This window comes from Dermacentor albipictus, unplaced genomic scaffold (assembly GCF_038994185.2).
Source record: "Dermacentor albipictus isolate Rhodes 1998 colony unplaced genomic scaffold, USDA_Dalb.pri_finalv2 scaffold_16, whole genome shotgun sequence".
NCBI classification, from domain to species: domain Eukaryota; kingdom Metazoa; phylum Arthropoda; class Arachnida; order Ixodida; family Ixodidae; genus Dermacentor; species Dermacentor albipictus.
The window spans coordinates 109,150-136,813 of record NW_027225570.1 but is presented as its reverse complement, the minus strand read 5'-3'; the positions used below and the strand labels follow the sequence as shown (position 1 = coordinate 136,813).

The 27,664-nt window shown below is 44.3% G+C and overlaps 1 protein-coding gene across 2 annotated transcripts in view; it reads left to right on the top strand.

Annotated features, from left to right (window-relative positions):
* Positions 1–27,225, top strand: part of BTBD9 (BTB (POZ) domain containing 9) — a 205,307-nt gene extending 178,082 nt beyond the window's left edge. The window contains exons 11-12 of one of the 2 annotated variants that reach the window (XM_065428937.1): positions 4,945–5,023; positions 23,628–27,225. In XM_065428937.1, the coding sequence (XP_065285009.1) occupies positions 4,945–5,023; positions 23,628–23,798 (250 nt within the window). In that variant the 3' untranslated portion in view covers positions 23,799–27,225. Of the gene's footprint in view, positions 1–4,944; positions 5,024–13,866; positions 13,942–23,627 lie in introns of those variants that run through there. The other variant, XM_065428938.1, reaches the window with a different exon arrangement.
* Positions 27,226–27,664: the final 439 nt, after the last annotated feature.

The following is a 27,664-nucleotide window of genomic DNA, read 5'->3' as shown; positions in this document are numbered from 1 at the left end:
TGCCCCACGCAACTCGTACCGGCACAGGGAAAATCTTGGCGGTAAAGTACGCCGCTTCCATTTGTATTTTTATTCATTGCAACTTTAGTGTATTGGGAATAAATCCATTTTTTCCAAATGAGAGAAAATAGTATTTCTATAAGAAAGCACGAAGTGTGCAGTATTGTACTCTTTTCTTTTTCTTTTTTTTGTTTTTTTTGTCAGGGAAAACGGGTGCACGTTGCAATCGAAGTTTTCATTGTTTTTATTTTTTTGGTCACGGAAAGTGGGTGCGCATTAGAATCAAGTAAATACGGTATGCGTCGTCCCATACAAGTGACACTATCAACCGCGGGGTCGGAGTAGATGAGAAAATGTGGCTGGCTTCACTTGGTAACGCCGATGTGAAGATACTGTTGACGTGGCATTAAAGCATACCTTTCGTTGGCGACTCAGATTCAAGCAAATGAATTTTTTTCATATTCAGGTTTGCCTTTTCTAATTGCCTGATAATTTGGGAAATTTTGCAGCCTCTTCCATATAAGAAAACTCTATTGGCGACTGTACTTATTTACACAGAAGGTTAAATTTCATTATAACAATGTTTTGTTGTAATGAACCAAATCGCTGATTTTACCTACTTGTAATAAGGTTTAACTGTACTACCAATCGTACACTATTAATAATAGTACTATGAATAGTTTTTGCACTCTTGATAGTTTGGTAATGACTAAACTATCACTAGTATGCTGATAGTTTTGCATCACTAGTGTCTGCCTCTTAAAGGGCCCCTCACCAGGCCCCATCGCAAATTTCGGTTATACGCTCGAAGTTCTTACGTGCCCTCTTAGGAATCTTCAGCCGCAAGAATTTTTCACATTGGTTTATTAATAGCTGAGATAAAAATATTTCAGTACTGCAAACCTATGATTTTCAGGAGGCAAGCGCCACTGCTGGGAGAGACATTCTCCCTGCTTGCCCTGTCTAGCCTCCGCAAGCGAAATTCCTTCCCTGCGTTCTCTCATACCGGACCTCGAGGAGCACGTGATGCATACGTCACAGGCCCTGCCTTCATTTTTTCCCCCTCTCGCTTCTTTTGCTGTGCGGTGCACTTCCGCTGGCGGTGTTATGCACGAGCTGTTGCGTTTGTCTTGTTTTGCACAGTGCACACAAGTCAGTGCTACACGAACACTGAGGCAGACACAAGCGGATCACAGAGCATGAACTGCGCACGCTGGAACACAGTAGAATATGGCATAGTTTCGGTGTCAGTGCACATGACTGCACGACGTGGGAACAAGCAGACAAAATGGAAGTACATCTCTCTTGCTAGTAACGGGGCCGATCCCTAAGTTTGTGGACGTCTGACTCGCGGCTAAGCATTCCGAGCATTGGTAACGCAGACTTCGTGACCAAGATTTGTGCGTGGTATCCTTGGACATGCAGCTAAGCCTTCCAGCAGTCAATGTTTTGTAATTCGGGACTAAGCAAATTGCAGACGCAATCCTCGGACCCACGGCTAAGCATTTCGTGCATTGAAGTCTCTGACTCGGCGATCAGGCACATTGCACGTGGACTTCTTGGACCCTCACCTAAGCATCTTGTACATTGAGCGTCGACTCTCGAACACGCAACTAGGCATTTCGCGCATCAGCACCTTGGACTGCGCGACTAAGCACATTGAGTGTCGACAACTCGAGCCCGTGGCTAGGAATTTCGTACTTCGACACTACGAACTGCGTAACTAAGTGCATCGGCACCTCAGACCCGCAACCAAGCATGTTGCGTGTTCACTGTATTATCATGTTGTCACGATAGCTCGTAACAATATCTGTCATATCACCCCTTCACAAAGAGAAGCTCATCATGAGCTCTGTTCACTAGGCCCCTTGGACTGGCACAGACACCTGGCTGCAGAAGTGATTGAGGCATCATACAAAAGTACAATTCTGGAAAGCACCTAGCAGCTGCATATCTATCGCTGGCTCTCTGATTCTAAGTTCCACAGCCATTGTCAAGTAAAGATGACTTGGAAGGCTGCTGGCACTTAGAGCCTTCAGTCAGTAAAATGATCAATTCTACCAAAAGAAAAAGATGCCCCACTGTACTGGAGACTGCTATCAATCAGGCAGCCTGCAGGTACAACACTCGAACTATATTCATGCCCACACAGAGTTCTGCACCTCACTTGTTTTGAAACCCAGGCACTATGCTCTTTGTAGAGCATGGCGAAGAATGCTTTGCAGAGTAGCAGCAAAGAATGCCATACAAAAAAAAGGGAGGGGAGGGGTAACGAAGGCACACCAGACCAGAGGCCACTTGTACAAGAAGCCCCACATCACAAAACATCCCAAAGACTGCAAACTTAGTGTCTTTTAGAGAACTGAAGAGAATGTGAAACTTTGGGAGCCGTTTTCTCAAAACTATTTTTTTGCCTTTCTGCTTAGTTTCTGGAGCTGATTTCTTTGTTACCATTTAGCATATTTTGACTCCGTTCTTCGTGTCGCATTCCTTAGGCTGCACTGCAGGTTGTGACATTCTTGCTTTCTCATCTTGATTCTTTGTAAGTTTATGGTATCACTGTTTGTCTATCCCAAAAGTGTGCTTGATGCCAAGGTAACAAAGAAAGTGACACTCTAAAAAATTCTTGTTGTGAAAAAAAAAAAAAATTACCGACGATTGCGTTACTTCCTAATGCGAAATTTGAGCGCAGCAAATAAGCTGTTTCACCTTTTCGATAGATTGAGGCAAAGAAATCGAGCAACACATGTATGCGCTATCACAGAATTTTTTTATTTTTCACACGTATTCCTTTAACAAAGACTCCACTAACAGTTCTTGACAGTCATGAAGGAAGCTTTGTGGTCGGAGAAATAGACTGATATATGTTCGACTTGGTACACCAATGCTTGATTCTCAAAGACGAGATCTATACAAGTGCCTCGCGAGGTTGTCACAGCCGTGGGACGCGTTACGAGCGAGAGGAACGGGATGTTCTCCCGCATAAGTGTTAGGAAATTGCTGTTTGTCTTTATGTCAACATTAAAGTCCCCCACTACTAACATCGGTGTGGATCGATGGACGGTTAATGCGAGTTGCAGGAAGTGCACGACGTCTTTCGTGAGTGCGGTAGCGGACTAACGAAAGCGGTATCAGTCGGTCGCTGCTAGCGCTGGGGGGATGAAAGGGGGGCGGAGCTGGTTACGAGGCCGACGATAACGCCGACGCCGACGCGAAACCCAGGAACGGACGCCAAAGAGCCATTTGTGTAGCCAGCCCTCCTCCACAGTCTCTCCTCCTCCCTTCCATCATCCTCCCTCGCCCGGAGAGCCGACAGCGCGCATGCGCGGCGGCGGAGCAGATTCGTCGGCGAGCTGGTTACGAGGCCGACGACAACGCCGACGACGACGCGAAACCCAGGAACGGACGCCAAAGAGCCATTTGTGTAGCCAGCCCTCCTCCACAGACTCTCCTCCTCCCTTCCATCATCCTCCCTCGCCCGGAGAGCCGACGGCGCGCATGCGCGGCGGCGGCGGAGCAGATTCGTCGGCGAGCTGGTTACGAGGCCGACGACGACGCGAAACCCAGGAACGGACGCCAAAGAGCTGCGCTCTAAAACAAACAAACAAAGCAAGAATATCTCGACATTCAGTATGCATTTAGATATGCAGTCAATACTTAACAAGCCTTCTTCACGTTTCTTAACTTCCCCAGGCTCTCCAGAAAGTTTGAGGGGAAAAAATTCTGCTCAATAAAATTCAATAAAATGTTCTCAAGGTATCGCTCTGAAACTTTTATGGGAGCATCAGGGAGACATTCTAAACATTTGTGCCAATTTTCTTCAAAATCCGTGAAGAAATAAGGAAGTTGATTTTCAAAGCCACATCCCTCCTTGGTAGAGTGTTTGTGGTCAGAGTACCCTTGCTACAAGGGCAGCAGAATTTTTCCTTCGATGCTCTGCACAGTGTGGTGGTTAGAGGTTGTTTCCACTATTTCCAGAGCACTTCCAATTTGGTCACATGTAAGGCCTTTTGTGGAGTCTTGTGCAAAAACAAACAAGAAGCATAAAGGCTCAAGTTGGGGCATTGTTGAAAGCATCTGTGTGACCTGCTTCCAGCTTAGTCAATATTCATGCTTGTGGAGAACTTGCAGCCGTTCCTAGCGGAGTTCCAAACTGACTCTCTAATACTTATTTTTCTCGCTGCAGTGCTGGAAAGTGTCCTTTGGTTACTGATGACACTTTTTGTCAAATGTAACATTGTTATAACAGTAGACTTAGATTAAGACATCAAGTTGATGAAAGTAGGCAAGCACTTGTCAGAGAATGCTGTTTTTACTGCACTAAGCAAGCTGTGAGCTAGGTATCAGGAAATTTTTTTATGATTATGCTTGAACACTCAGGCTACATAAATCAATAATTCTGTTGGTGCTGTTATGTGTATATTGTCACGTGGTAGTGACGTTAAAGAACACAGTAGCAGTACTGTGAAAGACAAGACTAGCTTTTATTGGGCGAACCTGGGCCCACAAAACAGGCTACACTTTAAGCGCAACGATAGCGGCGAACACAGTCAGCGATCGTCGAAAATCTGTTCAGCGGGTCAAGCGCGTCGGCTTTTATAGGTCAGTCGTCGAATGTTCCAGAGTAACCGCCGGGACCCGCGTGTCTTCCACAAAGTTCTACACTATTCGCGTCGCGCATACATGCAATAAGATTACACAAGTTGCGGTGAAAGACAGTGGACGGAACCATCGATAACATTCCAGAAACTTCTTTTACATGTAGGCGCGTCCTTCACTGTGCGATAACCAGTGTTAGGCGATGAGAAGTGGTCGCCCGATAAAGATAAAGAAGTACACGCATCAATATGGGAGGGGGGGGGGGGGTAGCGAGAAAAGTTCTGTCTTTTGCAAATATGAAATGGTTGGTCAGTCAGTAAACCTGAGTGTTGTCATCGTATGCAGGTCATGGCAACTTCTGCGCTTCCCTCGACAACCTGTGGTGTTTATCCGTATTGTGGGCACCCACAACACTGCAAATGAGGTGAGTGTCTGCCTCCCACTGACTGTCTTGCCTTGAAATGTCTACTATATGGGCATTCTGCCTGTAGGGCTTGGAGAATAAGAAATTTTAGAAGTTTATAATTAACACGGTGAGTGATGCAACTGAAAATGCTACGCATATTATTCACTCCTTTTGTGCCACACTATTATTAACCTGAATCCTACAAAAATTTCCAAAATCCTTCTACTGCAGAATTTATTATGAAACACGTCAACATTATCTTGCAAAAGTGAAGCTAAGAATAACACAGAAGTACCTATTGTCAACTACAAATTGGTAATTACAAGAACATTAAAGGAGCCCATCCTTGGCCATTTTTTCCCAGAAATGTGCGAAGAAATGCAGCTCATTCGTGGCACAGAAGGGGTTAAAGGGACCCTGAAAAAAAAAGATCAAGCCTGAGAATACATTGCAGTATGTGCAATGACTTTCAGATGGATAATATTATGCAAATATTAAGAGTACAGTGTTTAGTTTCCCCGTTGCTCTTCAACACAATGTTTCCTCTCAACGGAGGCAGCTTCCATAGCAATGCCCTGCCTATTGCTCCATTACTCGCTTCCAGTACTTGTTGTAGATGGCTAAATAGACAGCTAAGTAGACAACGGCCATCTCAATTTCGTTCAAACTTTGACGAAGTCAGCAAAAGAGGCAGCTTCGTGAGGACAGTGTTGAAGGACTATGTGGGCTACTTTGCTGCTCAAACAAGATGGTGGCTGAGCATAAGGCTTGGAAACTCTTCAGGAAAGTAATCTGTTTGCATGAAAACCTACTCGTGCTTTGTTAAATGCCTAATGTAAGTGACATTCTTTTTTCATTAGTTTGCATGCACAGTGTTAAAGTAGAGTTATGAATAGACTATTCTTACCTTTCTTATTTTTCTTACCTTTAAGCAAGGTGTCGTGTCGCAGAGACGTCTTACAGACAGCTTCACATGTGTTCCATTGCTTGGGCCCTAATCTGTCTTTGTTGCTGTCAACTTAGATAGACTATATAATGCATGCCAGAATCGGAACACATTCAGTATCATTTTTTCTTCCTTCCCTGGCGCATTAGTAATCCTCCAGTGTTTGCTTCTGACGAAGGAGTGGTGACAGTATGGGTCGTATGCACTAACCCCCAAGCTGGGAATCACGTCTGTAGACAGGCCCTAAATTTGACCATGCCACGAGGAGCTCATCTACAGAAGCATGACTCTCTTACCGCATTGAAAAGCACAATTCAAAGGAAACAGATATGTGCTGCCATCTCTTGGGAAAAAATAGTGCATGGTGGTGAGGTGCTTGTTTCCTAGATGGTACCATTTTTCTTTTGTAGACAGCAGAGTGGAGAGCGTGTGTGCAGGGCATGGCAACTTCTGATTTTGGTGTGAATTTTGCCACACTCCCCAACGTGAATTCCGCAAAGAAGCAGAAACCTTTTAGAGATAGCGAGATTGCAGCATTGCTGGAGGAAAGAGATGACTCTGACAAATGAATACATGTTGGAGCTCGAAAGTGACACTGACAGCAAAAGTTGGGACAGAGAAGATGAGAATGACTTAAAAGAGCCAGTCACTATGCCTGTGATTTCCAAAAAATGGCATGACAAGGGAGCCAAAAGAACTTGGTTTGTTTTTCAATGAAGTCCTGGGATAAATGTCTTGTTTGCTCAAGTAAGTCCCATTGATATGTCTGAGCACTTCGTGGATTACAAACTTGCTCAATTGATTACCGAGATAATTTGCAAGAGATTTTGAAAAAAAAAAATTGCTGACCATGTTACTTCCTTATGCCAAATTTGAGCGCAGCTCTTCAGCTGTTTTGGCTTTTCTATATATTGAGGCAAAGAATTCAAGCAAGACATGTATGTACAGCTACAGACAACTTTTTATTCTTCACACATACCATATTTTCTCGCATAATGATCGCACTATTTTGTCAGAAAAATTTACGCAAAATCAGAGGTTGTTGTGCCAGTACAACCTGCCCGGATTCCGAATCTACAAGATGCAGAAATTATCCTGCAAACGCCCTTTGGACAAACCCGGGGCTGCGCCGAAAGGCACAGCGCCCTAACGCTCTCTTGACATGTCAAGATGCTGCGCCACCAGGCAGCGGTTTCCTGTGCAGGAGCATTGGCAAGTGACATGCCCAAACGTGCAACAAAGTGCTAGACAGCCCGGCGCTGTATTTCCTTTTCCCTGGAGGTCACCGCGCGCGGCAATTTTGAAGCGGGTGACCAGTGCAGTCGCTGGTTGGACCTCTCGGACGACCGCCGAGTGCTGGCTTTGTATTGGGCCGTTTGAGTGACAATCGCTTCTCGGGGCTTTATAAGCCCCGACGCCGCCGCCTGAAAAACCGGATCCACCGAACCACCGTGAGCCGAGTGCCGCTCTGGAGTGGAGTGAGATGTGTTACACATTGTAGTCTCGCCGGACGTCGCCATGCGGGAACAGTCGCGTTTGCTGTTAGCTCTTGGCCCCCGTGCCGATCCGATCTTGTCCTGTATAATGACCTGTATATAGGGTATAAAGTCCCTTTTGTTATTCTCACCGATGCCTGACTCGGAGTCTTCACTACCAACCCTCTGTCACGAAACGAGTGACAAGCGCTATGGGACCACCTCAGAGTTGCAACACGAGCTGGCAATGCTCTGTCACGAAACGGATGACGAGCGTTATGAGACCACCTCAAAGTCGCAACAGGGTGCGATCATTACGCAGGTTAAATTTCCTGCGAAAAGAAAAAAAAATTTTCGTCTCGTGTTTGCTGCGGGACACCAAAACAAAAATGGCGGCCGGTGGAGCAAGGCAAACGCGCCGAACGCGTTTTTTTTTTCTTCTCGTGAGTATATTGCGTGCATTGAAACAGTTTCTTCTGTATCATTAATGAATAATGTCGTTAACATCGGCAAGCTTGCGGCAATAACCTAGCCATGTCCACTTTGAGGGGACAGAAACAGATGGGCGCGCTTAGCTACCAGTGACATAGAAACTCATGGCGGGCATGCTGCAGAAACTGCGGTATTTGTCTTTACAACTATCCTACTACGGTACGTTTCCGCTAAGGGTGGGTGAATATCTTAGCTGTGTTACAAGCGTCGGCGTATGAATAGGGTACAATTTTAACGTATCAGTGTAAACGTGGCTACTATCATTGCCGTTCGCGATTTGTTGCGTGCCCACGAGTGCAGACGAGAAGAATCGAAAGGTGCCTTTTTTGTTGTTGTTGACCACAACCATTGTAAAGCCTACACATAATAAAGGCAAGTTTGGTTGTAGCTTTTCTTTTTTTTTTGTCATGGAATTGCTGAAAGTGATGAAAAATGAAATGGGGCATCTGCTTAAGAATGTCTGGTGCATGCCTACCGCTTGGTCTGTCTTGAGTCGTTCACGTTGCATTCGACAGATGGTAAGTGCGATCAATGTTAGCTAGACTTGGCACATGTCATATCGCTGCGGCAAGTTCGGGGTGCGATCATTACACAGGAAATTAAAGAAATCGAATTTTGATGACAAAATTCAGGGATGCATTCATTACGTGAGTGCGATCATTATGCGAGTAAATACGGTATTCCTTCTTGAAGAAACACTCCACTCCCAGTTCTTGATTGTCATGAAGGAAGCTTTGTGGTCGCAGAAATGAATGGATATATGCTCAACTTGCTGCACCAATAGCTGGTTTAGTGTAGCGCACCTCTGGATTCTGGCGGCGACAGCACTGGGCCTCTGATCGGGCAACTCGTTTAGCAGCAGCGATAGACGAAGGACTTCCACCGGTTGCCTCGCTCATGGCTCAGAAAGAAATGGCTGAGAATAAGCTATTTATATAGGCAGACAGATTATATTGTAATATAAACCATCTGTAAGCTTCGGACAATCAGTCTGGTGCAGAACATTTCGCACCAGCTACCGCAGACGGAGCGTAGCTTGGAGCAACTGTCTCGCTTATAGAGAGGTCACGGGAGGCAGTGCGTAGGTGCCTAGAAACATTGTGCGACGAAGAGATGGCAGCAACTGACTAACACCGCTGGTGCTGCTAGCCAGTCAAGTGAAGGTGGCTCTGCGTTTCAGCTTGGGAAGTGCGCACTGTTATCTGCTGATACTGAGCCGGTGCTTCGGCAAATTGAGAATACCACGCGCATTCCCCGCCACAAAAGAGAGGGGGGGGGTTACACGCAGTGGCGAACGGAAGTGGCTATGCGTTTTGGTTTGGTCAGCAGCACATCATCAAGATTAGCTACCACCGAGCCGGCACTCTGATTGCCGCCGCACAGGGGTGGCATTGGAGCAGGAGCGAAGAGAGCAAGGCTCGCACCGTGCACGAGAGATGACGCCTGGAGTGCGCAGCGAGAGCAGTGCGCTGGCCCCAGCTACGGAGCTAGTTACGGCGAGGCACAATGGTGACGGCGACGCGTCTGGGTGTCTGAAAGGGGGAAGTTGTGAGCAAGTTTGGGAACAAAAATCAACGAGAACTAAATCAAGCTCCTTCTGGGTACCATGATGCCTTTTGCAAAGCATCATGCACAAGCTAACCTTGGCAAGCTGTTTATTGAGAAACCTGCTACAGACCTGTTTGCATTTTGCCGGCAATTAGCCTTATCTTAAGGGAACACCCACTTTTGGTTATGACAAGTTTCCTTGACATGAACAATACACTGTGTAAAGCGCAATATGGTTATAGCTCTGGAAAGAGCACCACCGTACTGTTGGAAGACTTTTGTGACATTATTTACACAGCCTTAGATGCTAATGAGGTGTCATGTGATCTTTTCCTGGACACAACCAAGGCTCCAAAGACACAACCAAGGCAGTTACTGCTGAAAAACGTAGAACTGTTAGGATTTTGTGGTCCCTTTCTGAAACTACTTAGTACTTCATTCCTTTCTGTTCGTATTCAATTGGTTTCTGTCAACAATTATTCCAGCAATAGCATAACCTTGAAGTCCGGAGTTCCACAAGGTTTGGTACTCTCCTCTCGTTTATTTAATCTATACGTAAATGATTTGAGTTCTGTAATAAATTAATCCTATACATTTCAATACCGTGTTTACTCGCATAATAATCACACTTTTTGTCAAGAAAATTGATGCAAATTCAGGGGTACGATCATTAATTATAGGGGGGGAAATTTTCCACGAAAAGAACATTTTTTTTTCATCCCCCATTTGCTGCGGGATGACAGCAGGTCAACAAACAGGTGGCCGGCAGAGCAAGCCGAACACGCTCAACGCAATTTGTTTTCTTCTCGTGAGTACATTGCGTGCACTGAAATAGTTTTGTCTGTATCAGTAATGAATAATATTGTTAATATCGGCAAGTTTGCAGCAACAGCATAGCCATGTCCACTTTGAGGGGACAGAAATAGAGATGGGCGCGCTTAGCTGCCATTGACGGAAGCACATGGCGGGCATGCTGTGAAAACTGGCATTTGTCCTTACTACTATCCTAATACGTCACGTTTCCGCTAAGGGTGGCCGAATATCTTAGCTGTGTTACAAGCATCAGCGTATGAATAGGGTACACTTCTAATGTATCATTGTAAACGTGGCTACTATCGTTGCCACTCGCAATTTCTTTCATGCCCACGAGAGGAATCGAAAGGCTCCTTCTTTCTTGTTGTTGTTGTTGATCACAACCGTTATAAAGCCTACAAATAATAAAGCCTAGGCAGTTCGGATGTAGGTTTTTTTTCCATTGAAGTGGGGAAAGTGATGAAAGGAATAAAATGGGGCATCCGTTTAAGAATGTTTGGTGCGTGTGGATCGCTTGGTATGTCTTAAAAGAGTCGTTCGCGTAGCATTCGACAGCATTCGACAGATGGTAAGCATGACCATCCTTGGCTAGACTTGGCACATGACGTATCGCTGCGGCAAGTTCGGGGTGTGATCAGTACATAGGAAAGAAAAAAAATCGAATTTTGCCGACAAAATTCAGGGGTGCAATCATTACGCTAGCACGATCATTATGCAAGTAAATATGGCACGCGAATGGTACGGTTATTCTTGCTGCTGGCACTGTACATCAGAATGCAATCGAAACGCTTCAAGTTGATGCCATATCAGTTATGGATTGGTTTCCCAACAACATGGTATCGATTAAAATATCAAAAACAAAACTTGTTCGTTTTCGAAACCCACATAAAATAGTTGACAAAACCACATCTTGTATTCTGCACAATACACAATGCAGTAATTGCACCAAAATGCCTTACTCAAGAACTATGTAATAAGTACTTAGGTCTTACTTTCGACCAAGATGTGACCTGGAATAGCCATCTTTCACTTATATGCAATAAGCTTCATGGTACGTCATGCGTTTTATACAACTTGCATTCTTTAATCTTTTACCCTGTTCGTAAACTTATTGTGAAATTGCGAAAAACTTATTGCGTAAATTCAATCTATCTGGGGAAACCAAAGCAAAAGCTGCCTACGTAGCTATCGCATCTGAATATAAAATGGCCATTCGCTCAGCCAAGAATTACTTTTTTTCTGAAACACTACCTCATCTGCTCACAACTAATCCTAAGAAGTTTTGGAACATTATTAACGTACGCAAACCCACAGAAATCGTTCTGAAAACTGACAATGGATTTCCTGTCCCCCGTGAGCTTTGCTCAACGGTTTTTAACAACACATTCTCGCTATCTTTTTCTAACGCTCTAATAGATACTTCACCGTCCGGACGTGCCTTTACGTACCCTGCGATGGAGCCGATTTCGATTGATTTAGATGGCATATACAGTTTGATTAAGAAAGCTAAACTTTCTTCATCGACAGGTGTTGATACCATAAATTACAAATTCCTTAAGGGTACTGTAGCGTATTCATCTGCTTTCTTGTCATATATTTTTACGCAGTCTTTGCAGAGTTCAACACTTCCGGACGACTGGGTGACGGCGAAGGTGATTCCAGTTCACAAATCCAGTGATACACCTAACCCCTTAAACTACCGGCCAATCTCTTAACTTCTATTCCATGCAAATTATTAGAGCACATAATCTACTGCAACCTACTTAGCTTTCTCGAGCCTAATAATTTTTTTGCGTCACAGCAGCATGGTTTTCACAACAATTATTCTTGTGAGACTCTATTATTAACCTTTACTAATGATTTGTCTTCCGCATTAGATCGAGCTTCAGTTATTGACTGCATCTTCCTTGACTTCACGAAAGCTTTCGATACCGTCTCACATCGACTGCTATTACTGAAACTTAGCACACTCTATCTTGATTGCAACCTGCTTAAGTGGATTGAATGTTTCTTGCAGAATAGAACACAGTACGTTTCTGTTAATGATCATGACTCTAACTCATCTAATGTAACATCCGGTGTTCCTCAGGGGTCAGTCCTAGGGCCTCTTCTTTTTCTAATTTACATTAATGACCTGCCTGATTCTGTTACTTCTAACATAAGGCTCTTGCAGACGACTGCGTTCTATACCGCTTAATTTCTAATGAGTCTGACTTCTCTGTTGTTCAATCTGACCTAAATAAAATTTATTTTTGGTGTGATGCATTGCTTATGAAACTAAACATTAACAAATGTAAAGCAATGAGGGTGTCTCGAAAGATTAACCAGCACATTTCTCAGGGCTATGATCTTAACGGTTGCCCCCTTCAGTTCGTCGACAGCTACAAGTATCTAGGCGTCTGTATCACTAATAATCTGTCATGGCAGAAGCATATCCACCATTTTATTAACAAAGTTAACAGTTCCCTTGGTTTTCTTAGGCGGAATTTCCGCCTCGCTCCCGTTCTGCTGAAACCACTACTATATAAAACACTCGTGCGTTCTAAACTCGAGTACGCTTCATCGATATGGGACCCGTACACTAGCTCGTTAACACAGTCCATAGAATCGGTTCAGAACCGCTCAGTTAGGTTTATCCTCTCTAACTACTATCGCTTAGCCAGCGTTTATCGCATGAAGAAAATGCTTGAACTACCTCTCCTTTCTACTAGACGTCAAATTTCCCGCTTATGCCTGTTTCACAAAATATACTACACTAATAATGAGCTAAAAATGACACTTTTTTCGCCACCGAGCCATTTGTCATCCCGTATTGATCATCGAATGAAGGTTGGGGTGCCTCAGTGTAAAAGCAATGTATACCTCGAAGCCTTCATCCCGAAAACAAGTCAAGACTGGAATCGCCTTCCCGCATCCATCGTCACTATCACAGACCATGATGTGTTCAAGTCGGCTGTCTGTGACCATGTGCTGCCTCATTAGCTATATTTTTTTCTTTTTCTATTGCCACTCCTCTCTGTAATGCCTGTACGGCCTTGAGAGTAAATAAATGAAATGAAATGAAATTGTGCATGCACTCATCTACAGAACGCTCAGCTATGGCATCACTTTGTTTTATAATTGTTCTCTATCGTAGCGCCAAAAAAATCAACTGTCTTTTGAAGACCACACTTAGAAGTGTCAAGTGCAATGTTTACCTTTTCCCAGAGTTTGAACCTGATTTCTAGCACACACCTTCCGTCATTTGATGCTCTCTTTTTGCAGACCGTTTTACGTAATTATTACTGGGATAGTGCTTTTTTAATTCAGCATGTGCCTGTTAGACTGCTTTGGTCAAACCCCCCTTTTATGTTCCGAGATGTTATACGAGGAGTGGCTATCTTACAAGGCATTACTGTATACCAAGGCTTTTTGGCTCACTGCCAGATTCCCTAATTTCTCTGTCTTCAAAACATGAATTAGTTCAATATTTTTGTGTAAACTTTTCTGAAGTGCCCATACAACCTGCTTAACGTTTACCTATGTAGTATACCCTTTCATGTAATAACTTTTTTTTGCTCTTGTTTGCTTGGGGTTTTTTGTTTTAGAAACTGCACTAGCGCCTTTTTACTGCTGGTTGCCGGGTACGGCCCGACAAGTCTCCTCCTGATTTGGGCCGACCCTGAAAAATTATCTGTAAATCTCAAGGTGAAATAAACATTATTATTATTATTATTATTATTATTATTATTATTATTATTAAAACATCCACAGAGGGAAGAGGTTCTTGCTTTTGGTGAAATTTCTTCATTTCAGAGACGATAAATTTGTTGGAGAACATGACAACTCTTACCCACCGCGGTTGCTCAGTAGCTATGGTGTTGGGCTGCTGAGCATGAGGTTGCGGGATCGAATCCTGGCCACGGCGGCCGCATTTCGATGGGGGCGAAATGCGAAAAACACCCGTGTACTTAGATTTAGGTGCACGTTGAAGAACCCCAGGTTGTCGAAATTTCCGGAGCCCTCCACTACGGCGTGCCTCATAATCAGAAAGTGGTTTTGTCACGTAAAACTTCATAAGTAAAAAAAAAAAAAAGAACATGACAACTCTCGTCTTCACAAAATATTTGCAAGGTTGAATGCTACTGTTAGGAAGTTCCAAGAAGATTTCACTCCAGAGAGATGTAACTATTACCGAAAGCCTTCTCCTATGGAAAGGGCTATTGAGCTGGAAGATGCACAGTAAAACCTCATTTATACGTAGTTGGTGAGGACATGGAAAAAATGCGTACTAACCGGTTATGCGCCTTAACCGAAAACCACGAATTAGCCGCGACTTACCTTTCAAAAGTAAAGGAAAACTAAGGAGTAGTACTGTTCACATTACACATCTTGCTTTATTCCGAAGCATTGGACCAGAAGTCGGTCAGTTTAATTCACTGCCACAGAGCCCTTGTAGCGACAACAGCATCCTCAAATTCTGAGAGACCTAGGGCCAACCTCGTCATGAAGCCTTTCTTCTCGGCAAATGCCCTCACCACAGCCACAGCCTCAGCAACTGCTGTCAGAGACAGACTTGGATTGTCCACTTCGACATTGTCGTTGTCATTATCTTCAACTTCACAAGGCACAACAGCGGCAACAATCTCGCTGTCTGATAAGTCAGGGGATGTTGCCACGTCACTGTCTAGGTCACAGAACGATGCAAACTGCAAAGCCTCTACATTACCTTGGCACTCCAACACTTCTGTGAGCAGGCTGTCGCAGACGCCAACGTTCTCTTCGTTTTCGCCATTGCTCATGCACACAACGAACTTCGTTCGAGTGAAGCAGTTCTCGGCTGTGGTGGAATCCACCTGCTGCCACGAATATGCTTGGTTTATTGCACCTAGCATGTCAATGAAGGACGTCTTGTCACCCTCCATTGCTAGCAGCATTCTGTGCAGCAAGTTCTTTTTGTATAAATGCTTGACTGAGCAAATGAGCCCTGGTCAAGGGGTTGTGCAAACGCCCTGGTGTTAAGTGGCAAGAAGAAGAGTTCGATTGCACTCAGGTTATCCAGCACACCGTGTGCTGACGCACTGTCGAGCACAGAACTGTTCTTTATTCTCTCTCAAAACACCAATCCAGGAGCCAGGCATATTCTTTGAAAAGCTTTGAAGTCATCCAAGCTTTTGTGTTGCTTCTGTATATGACGTCCAAGGGCAGTTCGGCACCTTTAAAACACTTCGGTCATACCAGCTGATAACAAGCAGTGGAAGCGTTTGGCTTCCTGTTGCATTGGCCACAAAACCAACTGACAGCCTTTCTTTCACGCAGTTTTCACCCTTGAACGTCAACATTCTGTTGGGCAGAAGTCTGTAAAAGAGTGCTGATTCGTCGAAGTTTAAAATGTCTTCGATGGCTTAGTTAACTAGCATTTCTGGCAGCGGCCCATTCTGCCATTCTGCGGCACCTTTGTGGTCTGCATGTGCTGCCACTCCATGCACCACCCTCGCACTCACGTTGTGGCGTGCTTGAAACCTTGCTAGCCAACTGTTGCTGCAAGAAAAATTCTTGTGGTTCATTTGACTAGCAAATATTTCTGCCTTTACGCCAGGTAGGGGGCCTCTGACTTGTAAGTTCTCTGCGCTGGCTTTTTTCAGCCACATCAAGGCCTCTTCAACATTGGGAAAGGCTGATCGCCTCAAGCAGCACCTTTTGATGTTCGATGCAGCACCACTCCTTAGCTTTTCCCGTACTTTCCATGTGCCGCAAATTGTTATGACCGGCAGTCCCCTCGCACATGTGATGGCGGTCTTTGTTGCTCCGGTTTCAATGTTACACAGGATGTTCAGCTTCTCCTTCATGCTGAGTTCGTGATTATCTTGTCCATTCGGTTTGGGTATGGCTCCGTTTCTCCTGACGAAACCCGATAAAATATTCAGTCTATGCTGAACCACCACAAGCGACACCACTGTGTACGCAACACTCCTAGGATGAAGTCAAATGTGCGATGAAATATCCAGTTGCCCCTTAGCCACCATGAACGACACCACGTCTATGACACACATGCAATGCGATGACACGCATGAAATCCTGTTGTGAAGCAGTAAAATTGCTGGGGCTTTCGGCTACGCTGCACTCTCAACGCTTGGTGACCCAATCTAAAGGAAGAAGCCCAATCACCATCGCGAACATGGCGTCGTCGATACATGGCATCGATCACTACCTCCAAGTACTGATTGAATTGCGGTTTCCATGTTTTTTTTTTTAAGTAAAAAAAAGGGAGGGTTGCAACAGGCTGTTACGGCGTACTGCAACTTGGTGAAAACGTTACACGCTAATCGGTACGCATTTTTTTTTTTCAAGTTTAGTTTCAAGTTTATTCATCAATGATGTCAGATTTACAAGAATTGTATGCAAAATGAGCACTTCACAGGGAGTCCCAAAGTTACAAACTGTCAGGGGGACTCCCATACATGAAAAAATAAAAAAAGACAATACAGATCAAGCATTGGTTACGGTGGCATTACAGACTAAATAAGAAACAGCGCGAAAAAAGAAGAACTCAAAACTGTTTAGTAAGGCAAAAAATTGCGAAGAAGAAGAATTTTACAAAGCACTAGGCCGTAAGCAGTCAGTCAGTACATTGGGTTCAATGGCGGCTCAGCCGAGGAACTGTAGCAACTACGTTTTAACCATAGCTACACCGTAAGCAGGTACATATTAACGAGGTTTTACTCTACATTCCTCTCCACCTTTTCTCTCAGATTAACAGTACTTTAGACGGTGAATCTGTAAGTGGATACATCTGGAACGTTCTTGTTTACATAGGATACAGCACTCCATGTGGCTTTTCTTTCCCAAGCAATGGTTCAGCTTCCCTTGAAAAACCAACACATTGTCATGACATTGTATGTTGACCACCTGGACAAGGGCTATGTGCTGCACACGGACAACTACTACAGCTCTCTTATACTTCTTAACTATCTTGCAATGCTGCGGGACTAATCGTAAAGTGGTTTAAAAGAAATAAAAGAAAAGAACCTCAAAAAATGAAATTGCATGCTCACAAGTAGAGAAGGAAGCTTTCTATTATCAAATGGATGGACAAGAAAGGAGTGTGTATCATCAGCACAGTGCTAGATCATGAGATTGTGACAGTGATAAGCAAGTTTGGTAAACAGAAAAGGGAGCCCGGAGCTGTTGTTGAATACGATAATGGAATGGGCGATATGAACCTTGCTTACCAGTGTATTGTGAGATACAGAATTGCCCACCGTTGAGTGAGAAAATATTGTGAAAATGCTCCATCATCTAATCGACATCAGCATGTTCAAGTGCTACATCCTGTGCACAAAGGTTGCACAAAAAGTTGCCTAGCTGACATTTCACTGAGGACATCCTTCCTCCTAACCATCTCCTAGTCGGATTTCGAGAAGGCTGGATTTCAGTGACCCATTGATGTTGCCCTCTGTCGCGCACCGTGGTTCAGGATATTTCACATAAAAACAAGCTTCTGAAGTGAACATATAAGTGAAGATGTAACACAATATTGTCACGTGGTAGGGATGGTTGAGAACACAGCCATCTTTGTGAAAGAAATGAGCCGTCTGTTCCGCCACGCCAACCCAGATATGGACGAGGAAAAGAAAGTCCGCCTTCTCATGCATGGCGTGAAGGAAGAACTCTTTGGTGCAATGATACAAAGCCCACTGAAGACCATAGAAAAGTTTCTTCGCGAGGCCACCAGCATTGAGAAGACACTCGAAATGCGGAACTGGCAATTCAACCGCTGCACGAACTCTACAAACTACACCGCAGTTCAGTCACTGGCCACCAACGACTTGTGTGAGACTATCCGAGCAGTCGTGTGGGAGGAGCTAGAGAAGCTGTTCCTTTCATCACAGCCTCAAGTTGCTTGGATTGCCGACATCGTACGTGAGGAGCTCTAACAACAACTTGGAATAGCCCCTGACTCGCCGCAGCCTCAGTCGAAAGCGATGACATGCACCGCTGTAGCCCGCCGTCTCGCTCCCTCTCCGCACCCATGGCAGGGCCCAGTGACGGCACAATTCTGTCGTCCACCACTACCCTGCACCTCTATCAGATGTCACGTGGTAGTGACAGTTGAGGACTCTACAACAAAACTGTGAATAGGGAAACTAACTTTATTGGGCGAACCTGTGCCCAGAAAAAATAGGCTACACTCAATGCTCAATGAAAGCGGCGAACACAGTCAGCGATCAGCAAGAATCTGATGAGCTTGTCAAGCGTGTCGGCTTTTATACGTGAGTCGTCGAATGTACCAGAGTAATCACTGGCACCTGCGTGTTTTCCACAAAGTTCTACACTATTCATGTCATGCATACATGCAATCAGATTACACAAGTTTCGGTGACCAGACAATTGGATGGAACCATCGATAACGTTCCAGAAACTTCCGATACATGCAGGCGCATCCTGTGCTGTACAATAACATTTGTTAGGCGGTGAAACGTGTCGCCCGATAAAGACGAACAAGTACACATCTCAATATTAAATAAATGTAATTATTTAATTCAAATCAGTGTTTTGTAGAAAAAAATTTTCCGCTTAAAAAAATATTTCTAAACGAACTCCCCCAGGTATGATCGTTCTTGAGTGAACAATTGCTTAGTTAAAAGTTAAAAGTGCAGTCGCTTCCTCATTTATTAGAAGATAAGAGAGGTGCGTATGTGGGTATTATGTGGGAGCTTTTGCATTGAAGTAACTCATTCTCATGAACAACTGACCAATGGCTGTAATGCATCTGTTATGTCATAGGCAGGACATAATAGAAGGGGCCTCGATAACCGCACGATAAGATTAGCTATCTTTAATGCGAATTTTGGGTTCCTTGCTGCATGCAGCGACATAACATTTGGCTCGCATTTTCATAGCAGTATTATCTATAGCTCGGGAACAAGAAGATGGTAGCAGGGATTAGAGAGCAAATAAGCGTAGCAAATATTCTAGTTGACATTAAGAAGAAGAAATGGAGCTGGTCGGGCCAGATATCTATAGCGGCTCCACAGCCACCGTAGTTCTCCATAAAGAAAGCAACAAAATCTCAATAAAGAAAGGCGTCGGACAGGAAGATACCATCTCTCCAATGCTATTCACAGCGTGTTTACAGGAGGTGTTCAGAGACCTGGATTGGGAAGAATTGGGGATAAAAGTTAATGGAGAATACCTTAGTAATTTGCGATTCGCTGATATTGCCTTGCATAGTAACTCAGGGGACCAATTGCAATGCATGCTCACTGACCTGGAGAGGCAAAGCAGAAGGGTGGGTCTAAAAATTAATCTGCAGAAAACTAAAGTAATGCTTAACACTCTCAGAAGAGAGCAGCAACTTACGATAGGTAGCGAGGCACTGGAAGTGGTAAGGGAATACATCTACTTAGGGCAGGTAGTGACGGCAGATCCAGATCATAAGATGGAAATAATCAGAAGAATAAGAATGGGCTGGGGTGCATTTGGCAGGCATTCTCAGATCATGAACAGCAGGTTTCCATTATCCCTCAAGAGAAAAGTGTATAATAGCTATGTCTTACCTGTACTCACCTACGGGGCAGAAACCTGGAGGCTTACGAAAAGGGTTTTACTTAAATTGAGGAGGACGCAACGAGCTATGGAAAGAAGAATGATGGGTGTAATGTTAAGGGATAAGAAGAGAGCAGATTGGTTGAGGGAATAAACACGAGTTAATGACATCTTAGTTGAAATCAAGAAAAAAATTAGCATGGGCAGGACATTCAAGCTGTTCAGCAGCTTTTACCCACGGCCCCTCCATCGTTTTGATGGAAATAAAGCTTATTATTATTATTATATTATTGTGTAATGAGGAGGGAGGATAACCAATGGTCATGAAGGGTTATGGACTGGATTCCAAGGGAAGGGAATTGAGCAGGGGGCGACAGAAACTTAGGTGGGTGGATGAGATTAAGAAGTTTGCAAGGACAACATGGCCACAATTAGTACATAACCGGGGTTGTTGGAGAAGCATGGGAGAGGCCTTTGCCCTGCAGTGGGCATACCCAGGCTGCTGCTGCTGCTGCTGCTGCTGCTGCTGCTGATGATGATGATGATGGGCCATGTATGCTGTATAGGGCTGATGAACAGCGGAATTACAGAATGGGTGCCAAGAAAAGGGAAGTGCAGTCGAGGATGGCATAGAATTAAGTTGTATGATCAGATGAGGTAATTTGCAGGAGATGACACAGTTGCCTGAAATGTGACAGGATTGGGGATCACCCACCTGCCAACTCTTCCAAATGTTCGCTGAAGCGTACAGAGTTGGCCTTGGTTTACAGTTTTGCAAACGTTACATCAAGCTTTAACCCTTTCAGGGTCAGTGACGTAAATATACTGCGCCGCGAACAAGTCCTAAATGGTCCTAAATGTCCTAAATGTAAAAAAACAAATCCTAAATGGAGATGTGTCAATGACCGGACCCGGGAGCATGAATTGTCTATAATTAGCAAAGGTAATGCGCATTTACGTGCACATTGCATGGCTTGCTTGGCAAGCAGATGCCAGTTACTACATCAGCAAGATAACTTTTGGAGGAGTATCACATAAAAGAGAGGCAGGAGTTGTATTAGTGATACGTGTGTTTTTCTGTTTGACAATGAGATGCAGCTGTTAAAAACATCACTGTAACCGCTCTAGACAACACTAATGTACACATGTGCACTTGTTGATTCTCCCTGCTCTGCTGTAAGAATAAACTCAGTTGAAGTTCAGCGCTCGACCTGTCATTTCTTACTCTTGCTCTTAAGTCTTTATCTTCCTTTTGGCTCAACAATGTATTCATGATATCTCAACCAACTCGCCCAGCAACAAGTTCTACTCAACTATTTTCGGTTATGCAGGAAGCGGAAAAAGTTTGTGATGTTTCACCTTGTATACGCGAGTGACGCGCAAGCGTATGGGTACTATAGCACACACGATGCTGTCAGCACTCGGTGCTCCTTGACACCTACGCTGTCCGCATCGTAGGTCGTATTCAAGACAGGGCTCACGCGACCATGCCATACGCAACAGCCACCGGAGTAGGAGGCCCCGTTGTAAACATTAGCTTACTATATAAATTACCTAGCATGGTGTCAGCGTGCACAGGCAAACATGAACACTTCACGCTCGATAACCATGGATGCCCGCCGTCAAAACGCTGGCGTGAGGAATCGCATCAGCAACGGCAAGCAAAGTGACTTTCGTGCTGTCTATCGGTTCAACGCAAACTGAGCAGTGAGAACATGGTGCATGCAAAGCTATGAGCTGTCCGTCCACCTAGGCTGTGCCCCCAAAGCAGATCGCTTTCAAGATAAAGCCCACGCAACCGTGCCTTGGGACAGTATGGTGGTGCCACTGGCAAAGTAGTATCACTCAGTACCGCATGGTGGCACCCTGGTAAGGGGAGGGTTCTTGCATCTTTTCCTCGTGGCAGCTAGTGCTTTGAAACGCCGTCGTTGAGACAACTGTGCCTCTGGTCACAGCGCTTCATTCAGAGGCGATAATAGCAGGCACTGCACGGGGTTCCGAATGGGTTGCTTGAGGAAGTGGCACTCGAAGTACCGGTTGGCTTCCACAGACAAGTAAAACACGATGATAAGGGGGAGCATCTCCCCCCCATAAGAGAGTGCAATATGGTGCTTCAAATAACCACTTCCCATTTCATGCTCAATGTATTCTTGAATAGCAAGCAGACTTGGTTTTTCGTAAATTTTTTCGTAATCCCTTAATAGCAAACACTTCAGCTGCACAATTTTGGGCATATGCGTGTCAGACTTGTGTTCAAAGTGTTAGTTTAAAGAGTATGAAGGACACTTAACGATTTCTATCCTCAAATTTCGGCGTTGTCATGCCCATAGCACTAACGAAATACGTAGGTGAAATTTTCAGACAAACTGGAGCCAGCACGGTTGCCCAGGCACCTTACTTGTTCGCTTGCTTTGCGGCTTGAGACAAAGACCACTATTTTCATGAGCTGGACACTCGTGCTTGCGCGCAAAGTGACACGGATAATCGCAAATGCTCTCTTGGTATGGTCCTCACATTCCTATCTGATGTCAATGACACGATGGTGCAGAAACCCAAAAACGTACCGGTACGTCAGTGACACTGAAAGGATTAAGGCATAGGTATTCTTTAGAGATGCCTATGACCTGATATGTGCTCAACCCGTTAGGTAGAAACTTTTTTTTTTTTTACACAGAACATAGGTGTGCTTTCTGACACTACGTGATCAACATGTACAGGGTTTATATAAAGCTATTTGCTGGTACTTGTGTTTGAAGCATATACAATCTTTGTCTTATATACATGGCGAGAAAATGGTAATTGGCCAAACCTTGGGGAAGAGGCAAAGAACACTTCACTTGGAAAGCAATGTGTTCCTTGTCAGTATTTCCCCTGCCAAGTTTGTTGCTGCTTGTGTGCTGCGTCTAAGTGTCAGCGATTGTTAGTAAAGTGCACATGTATTGCTGAAAAGTTGTGTCCTATCCCCTTCAGGCACTGCGTGTCCCATAATCAACGGCACTGATGTAAATGATATGTAATATGTGTTTCAAATATCTTGAAGCACTTCTGATTGGATCCATGCAGGAAGCTTGAGTAACGTGTGTAAGGTTTTTTACTGAAACAAGGTGGAAGGTTGACGTCTGGGTGTTTGCTCTCATGTAACTATGTTGTCATGTAGTGGGTTCACTCTCTTCATTATTTTTCATGGTGTTTTACATCCAGCATATATTTTGTGTGGCTGAATGGGTGCTGTCTTTGCAAGTATGGTAGACAGGAAATAGCTGATGTTCTCGTATCTGGCTTTCTTGGGGAAAGTTCTCACATGTAGTTCACATTCGCTAAACTTGACAAAACTCACTAAAGAATTGAAAATTCCTAATCCGTTTTGCAGCTTTTCATGTTTTCGTGATTTTTATGAAAGCATGTAAAAAGAGTAGTAAATAAAATTTTCAAATGACAGAACTCATTGGTGCCTGATATAGGCGAGCCTTTATCAGAAGTTACCCCCTTCCTCCTCTCCTTCCTCCCTGGTGGCATGACTGTAATTTTACAAATTTAAGGTCACAGGCTGGCAGGGATTGCTAGGAGACTCCTTTGTCCCTGCAGGGAAACATAACTATGATATAATGCAGGAGTTTGCTGTCAAATGGCACAAGAATGAAGATGTACACAGTGCAGCATTGTGTCAATGTGCTCACTTCTGAGTGAGTCGACATTTCTCACACAGGACGCATCGAAGCTAGTCATCATCAATGTAACATGATGATGGCATCTGTTCACTGCCTGCCTCTAGTATTTTCTTGAACAATTAAAAGAAGCACACTCATTACTCAACATGCAGGTTTTCCACTGTGTCCACTTTGAGTGCCCAGCCCAATGCATGGAGACACCTGGTGCCACAGCCGCAGCAACAGCTCCGAAGCACTGTAGTGGCACAAGTGAGCGGCGCAGTTCATCATCATCGAGTCATGACAGCGACGTCTCGCAGCAGAAACTACTTCAGCATCCATGAATAGGGACAGACACAGTGACTGTTTTGGTGAAACATTGCTTAGCGTAAGATATGTGTATGTACTGAGAAAATGTGGTCGGGACAGGCACTGTTTCCTTTGACAGTAGCTGTAGAAGCCTGCGAAATGGCCATGCAGTTGGCATGCGCATTCCGAGCAGTGTATATCGAATAATGCCATATCAAGTGCAGTTTTTCACTACAGATGAACCCTAGAAAATTCTCTTTGGGTTTAAGTAAACAAATTTGTGTATAATTGGTACAGATGGTTTCTATTTTTTGTGATTGCTGTGCTGTGAGTCATCCTCATGCTATTGTAGCCCCACTTATATCAAAAATATTTATTGCATTGTTTTGTGGCTCACACTCACATGCACAGGTTAATCACTCCTCCGTTGTTTTTGGGATAGATGTGAACAGTGATTATCCTGTGAACAGTGATTATCCTGCCCACCTTTTCTCCGAGCACACATGTGCTGTCTGCCCTCGCCACCGTTTCCTGAATATTAGCACGCAGACTGTGTCAATGACGTCTTTAGGCGCATCTTGTTCCGCTCTAACCATCGTTCTTGGTGGCCCCGTGGCTCGCTTCTCAAGGGCTCTTGTGACAGCTGTGGGGCTCTGTTTCCACCTTGACATGTGCCCGGCTTTCTGTTTATCTGTCGCACATTTCTTTATTATTAAGACTGGATTTACTAATGAAAAAAGAATTCATCTTTGCAGGCTGACATTTCTCTTTCAATAACCTGTCACACCTTTCGCATTTCCAGTGAAATCACTTCATTTGTTTTGTCCTGCCAAAGTTTCACTGGATTAGTTTGTACTCGAATGGCACAAGAATGAATATGAACACAGTACAGCATTGTGTAAGTGTGATCACTTTGGAGTGAGTGAACTACGTTTCTCACACAGTGTGTGTCAAAGCTAGTGCTAGTGACTAACACTGTCACTTGGGTAGTAGTTGCGGGAACGTGACCATGAGTATTGGTCACAAATCCTAGTATGTCACGTGGTGACCAGGAAGCTCATTAAATGGGTACCAAAGTGAAGCTGTGGACACAGCCTTTGAGCACCTTTGCTTAGGTTCTTATATGACAGTGATATTATTGTGTATTATTGATAATATCACAGTAGCATCAGTGATATCACATTCATGTCACAGTGGGCGAAAAAAAAAAAAAGAATGACTCTAGTGAACATAGCGACGACAAGTGCTTGTCATCAATCTCTTCCAATGCATCTATTTGTTCGCATGTGCTGTATTTACCCTCGCAAGACTCGCACTTATTTTTTTTCAAAAATCTCAGCAGGGTGGGGCTTTTGTGCGATACGGTCATTTTTGACAGCTCACTACAACCATGAGTGACAGTGCAAATGAGGTACAGAATAATGCAAACATTGGCTTATCATTTGCACTGACACTTATTCACAGTTCAGCACTGCTGACCAACTTCCCCTTCATTCTTTGCTGCTCTCAATGCTGCTCCTATCATCACCAAAGCTTAGCCACTCCATCACTCTCATGTCACCTTGACATTACTGGTATCATGATCATCATGTCCCTCCCAAAGATACTTGCCCTCAATGCTGTTCATACTTAGCGTTAGATATTCCTCTGCAACTTCAGAACCTTTAGCAATTGTATCAACTGATACCGAATGCCAAGCATTCACAGTCTAATCTTTTCTGAAACTTTCTTTTTTTTTTCTTCAAAATTTGAAGCTTGAAAATATGTCATTGGGCGGGGGGGGGGTGAGCAGGTCTCGCAGGAGGACGTGTCTTATGGTGCATACACACTAGCGAAAAAACATACGCAGTCACAGGCACGACACACATAACGAAAGCTGCCTCACGGCTGCTTTTTCCTGCTGCGGGAGGGGTCGGCCCTGGACAGATTTTTCACGGCATTCAATGGTGGCAAGTGAGCTTTGAATGCCGGAGACCAATGAAAGTGGCCCCTTCAATGAAGGCACTGGTAAAACTGGTGTCATGCAGACTTGCCCGACCGCTCAACTCGTACTCATATCTGGTTCCAGCCGGACCGCTTGTTTCGTACTGTCTGCTCATGTCAGCTCTCACTCGCACTTGTTTTGATTGTCATGGCTTGAAATTGTTTTTTACAATGATGGTTCTAAACTGAAACCAAGACATCCCGAAGGAAATGTTGGATACAGTGCGCCATATCTAATTCTGTACAAGACGGACCCTGAGTACAAGGAGGCGATGCCCAGAACCTCATTCTCCCTGTCTTTTGAATGTTGCAACGCATGAACAACAGGGAGCGCACCAGCATGATTATTATTAGTGGCAACAACATCGTTATCTTCAACATAACTCACGTTAAGGACGAAGAATGTAAACACAGCACTGATCTGTCAGATCTGGATTCGACACTGATTTGGCAACGAAGGAAAAAGCACACGACATTTCGTACATACACGCATAGATAAAGAGAGGAGGCGAGATTTTCATACTATCACGTGACTGCCTCAGCGGCTCACTGCCAGTTAATGTGGCTGCTCTGCTGCAGCTGCATTTTGCTGGCGGCAGCGCGCCGTGCGCGTTTTTTCGCTCGTGTGTATGCACCTTTCCACGAGTAAACATGATACCACTCGGTTGAGATTCATGACAGTCTCAGTGTGTCATCAGTGCATGCACTCAACTGAGAAAAGGCTGGGTCAGGCACAGCTTTGGAAGAACAAAGACGTGTTGTGCATGAAATGGGAACCACCAGGGTCACATTGGCTGGGCAGCAGTTGGACACTGGTGATGCCTGAAGTGTTCAACGCTAATAACAATAAGGAAAGTTTGACATTTGGCTATTTGGTGCAGCAAATTAAAGTTTGCATGCAAAAAACAACGAAAGGACCAGATTGGAGCAAATACAGAAAAGGTGACACTGGGCTAGTTAGTATTGCATCACGTAGTGGAAAACAGCATTATAAGCAAGCATTCAGACACAGAAGTCTTGGTTATAAATTAGTAGTGTGTTCGAGAAACAAATATGTACAATAAAATGGCTAGAAGCAAGGAAGATAGAAGATAGCCGCCATCACAAAAAGAACAAAAACGCATTAAGGCTGTGAGTTTATCAGGCACCAGATATGAGGCAAGAGCTACGGCCTGCTGGCAACTAATGCACACTGCATATATCATGAGCAAACTGAAGGTACTTGTAATCAAATGCAATAAAAGTAAGAATAAAAAGAGCACATGTAAACAAGTAATAAATCAAAGGAGAAAAAAATAAATGTAAAAACGACAGTGGTGAAAAAGAGCATGGTGGGTGACATTGTGCATCAATGTGGCAAAAAAGATGAGAAAAGTATACCAAGACAAAAAAAGATGCTCATGTCAATGCACCAACCACTGGCATGTTCTAATTGCTAAGGCATATTATTGTATATTATATTTTCATTCACTGAATAAGCTGCCAGTTAACAGCTTGTGTTGCATGTGTCTGACTGCTCGTTTCGTACGCCGTTTTCCCACTGCAATATTGTCACGTGGTAGTGACGGTGAAGAAAGAACACAGTAGCAGTACTGTGAAAGACAAAACTAGCTTTTATTGGGCGAACCTGTGCCCACAAAACAGGCTACACTTAAAGCACAACGATAACGGCGAACACAGTCGGCGATCGTCGAAAATCTGATCAGCGGGTCAAGTGCGTCGGCTTTTATAGAGCAGTCGTCGAATGTTCCAGACTAATCGTTCGGACCCGTGTGCCTTCCACAAAGTTCTACACCATTCGCGTTACGCGATGAAATCAGATAACACAAGGTTCGGCGACAACAGACAGAAAGGTAGAAGCATCGATAACTTTCCAGAAACATCGGATACATTCAGGTGCGTCCCTCGCTGTGCGATT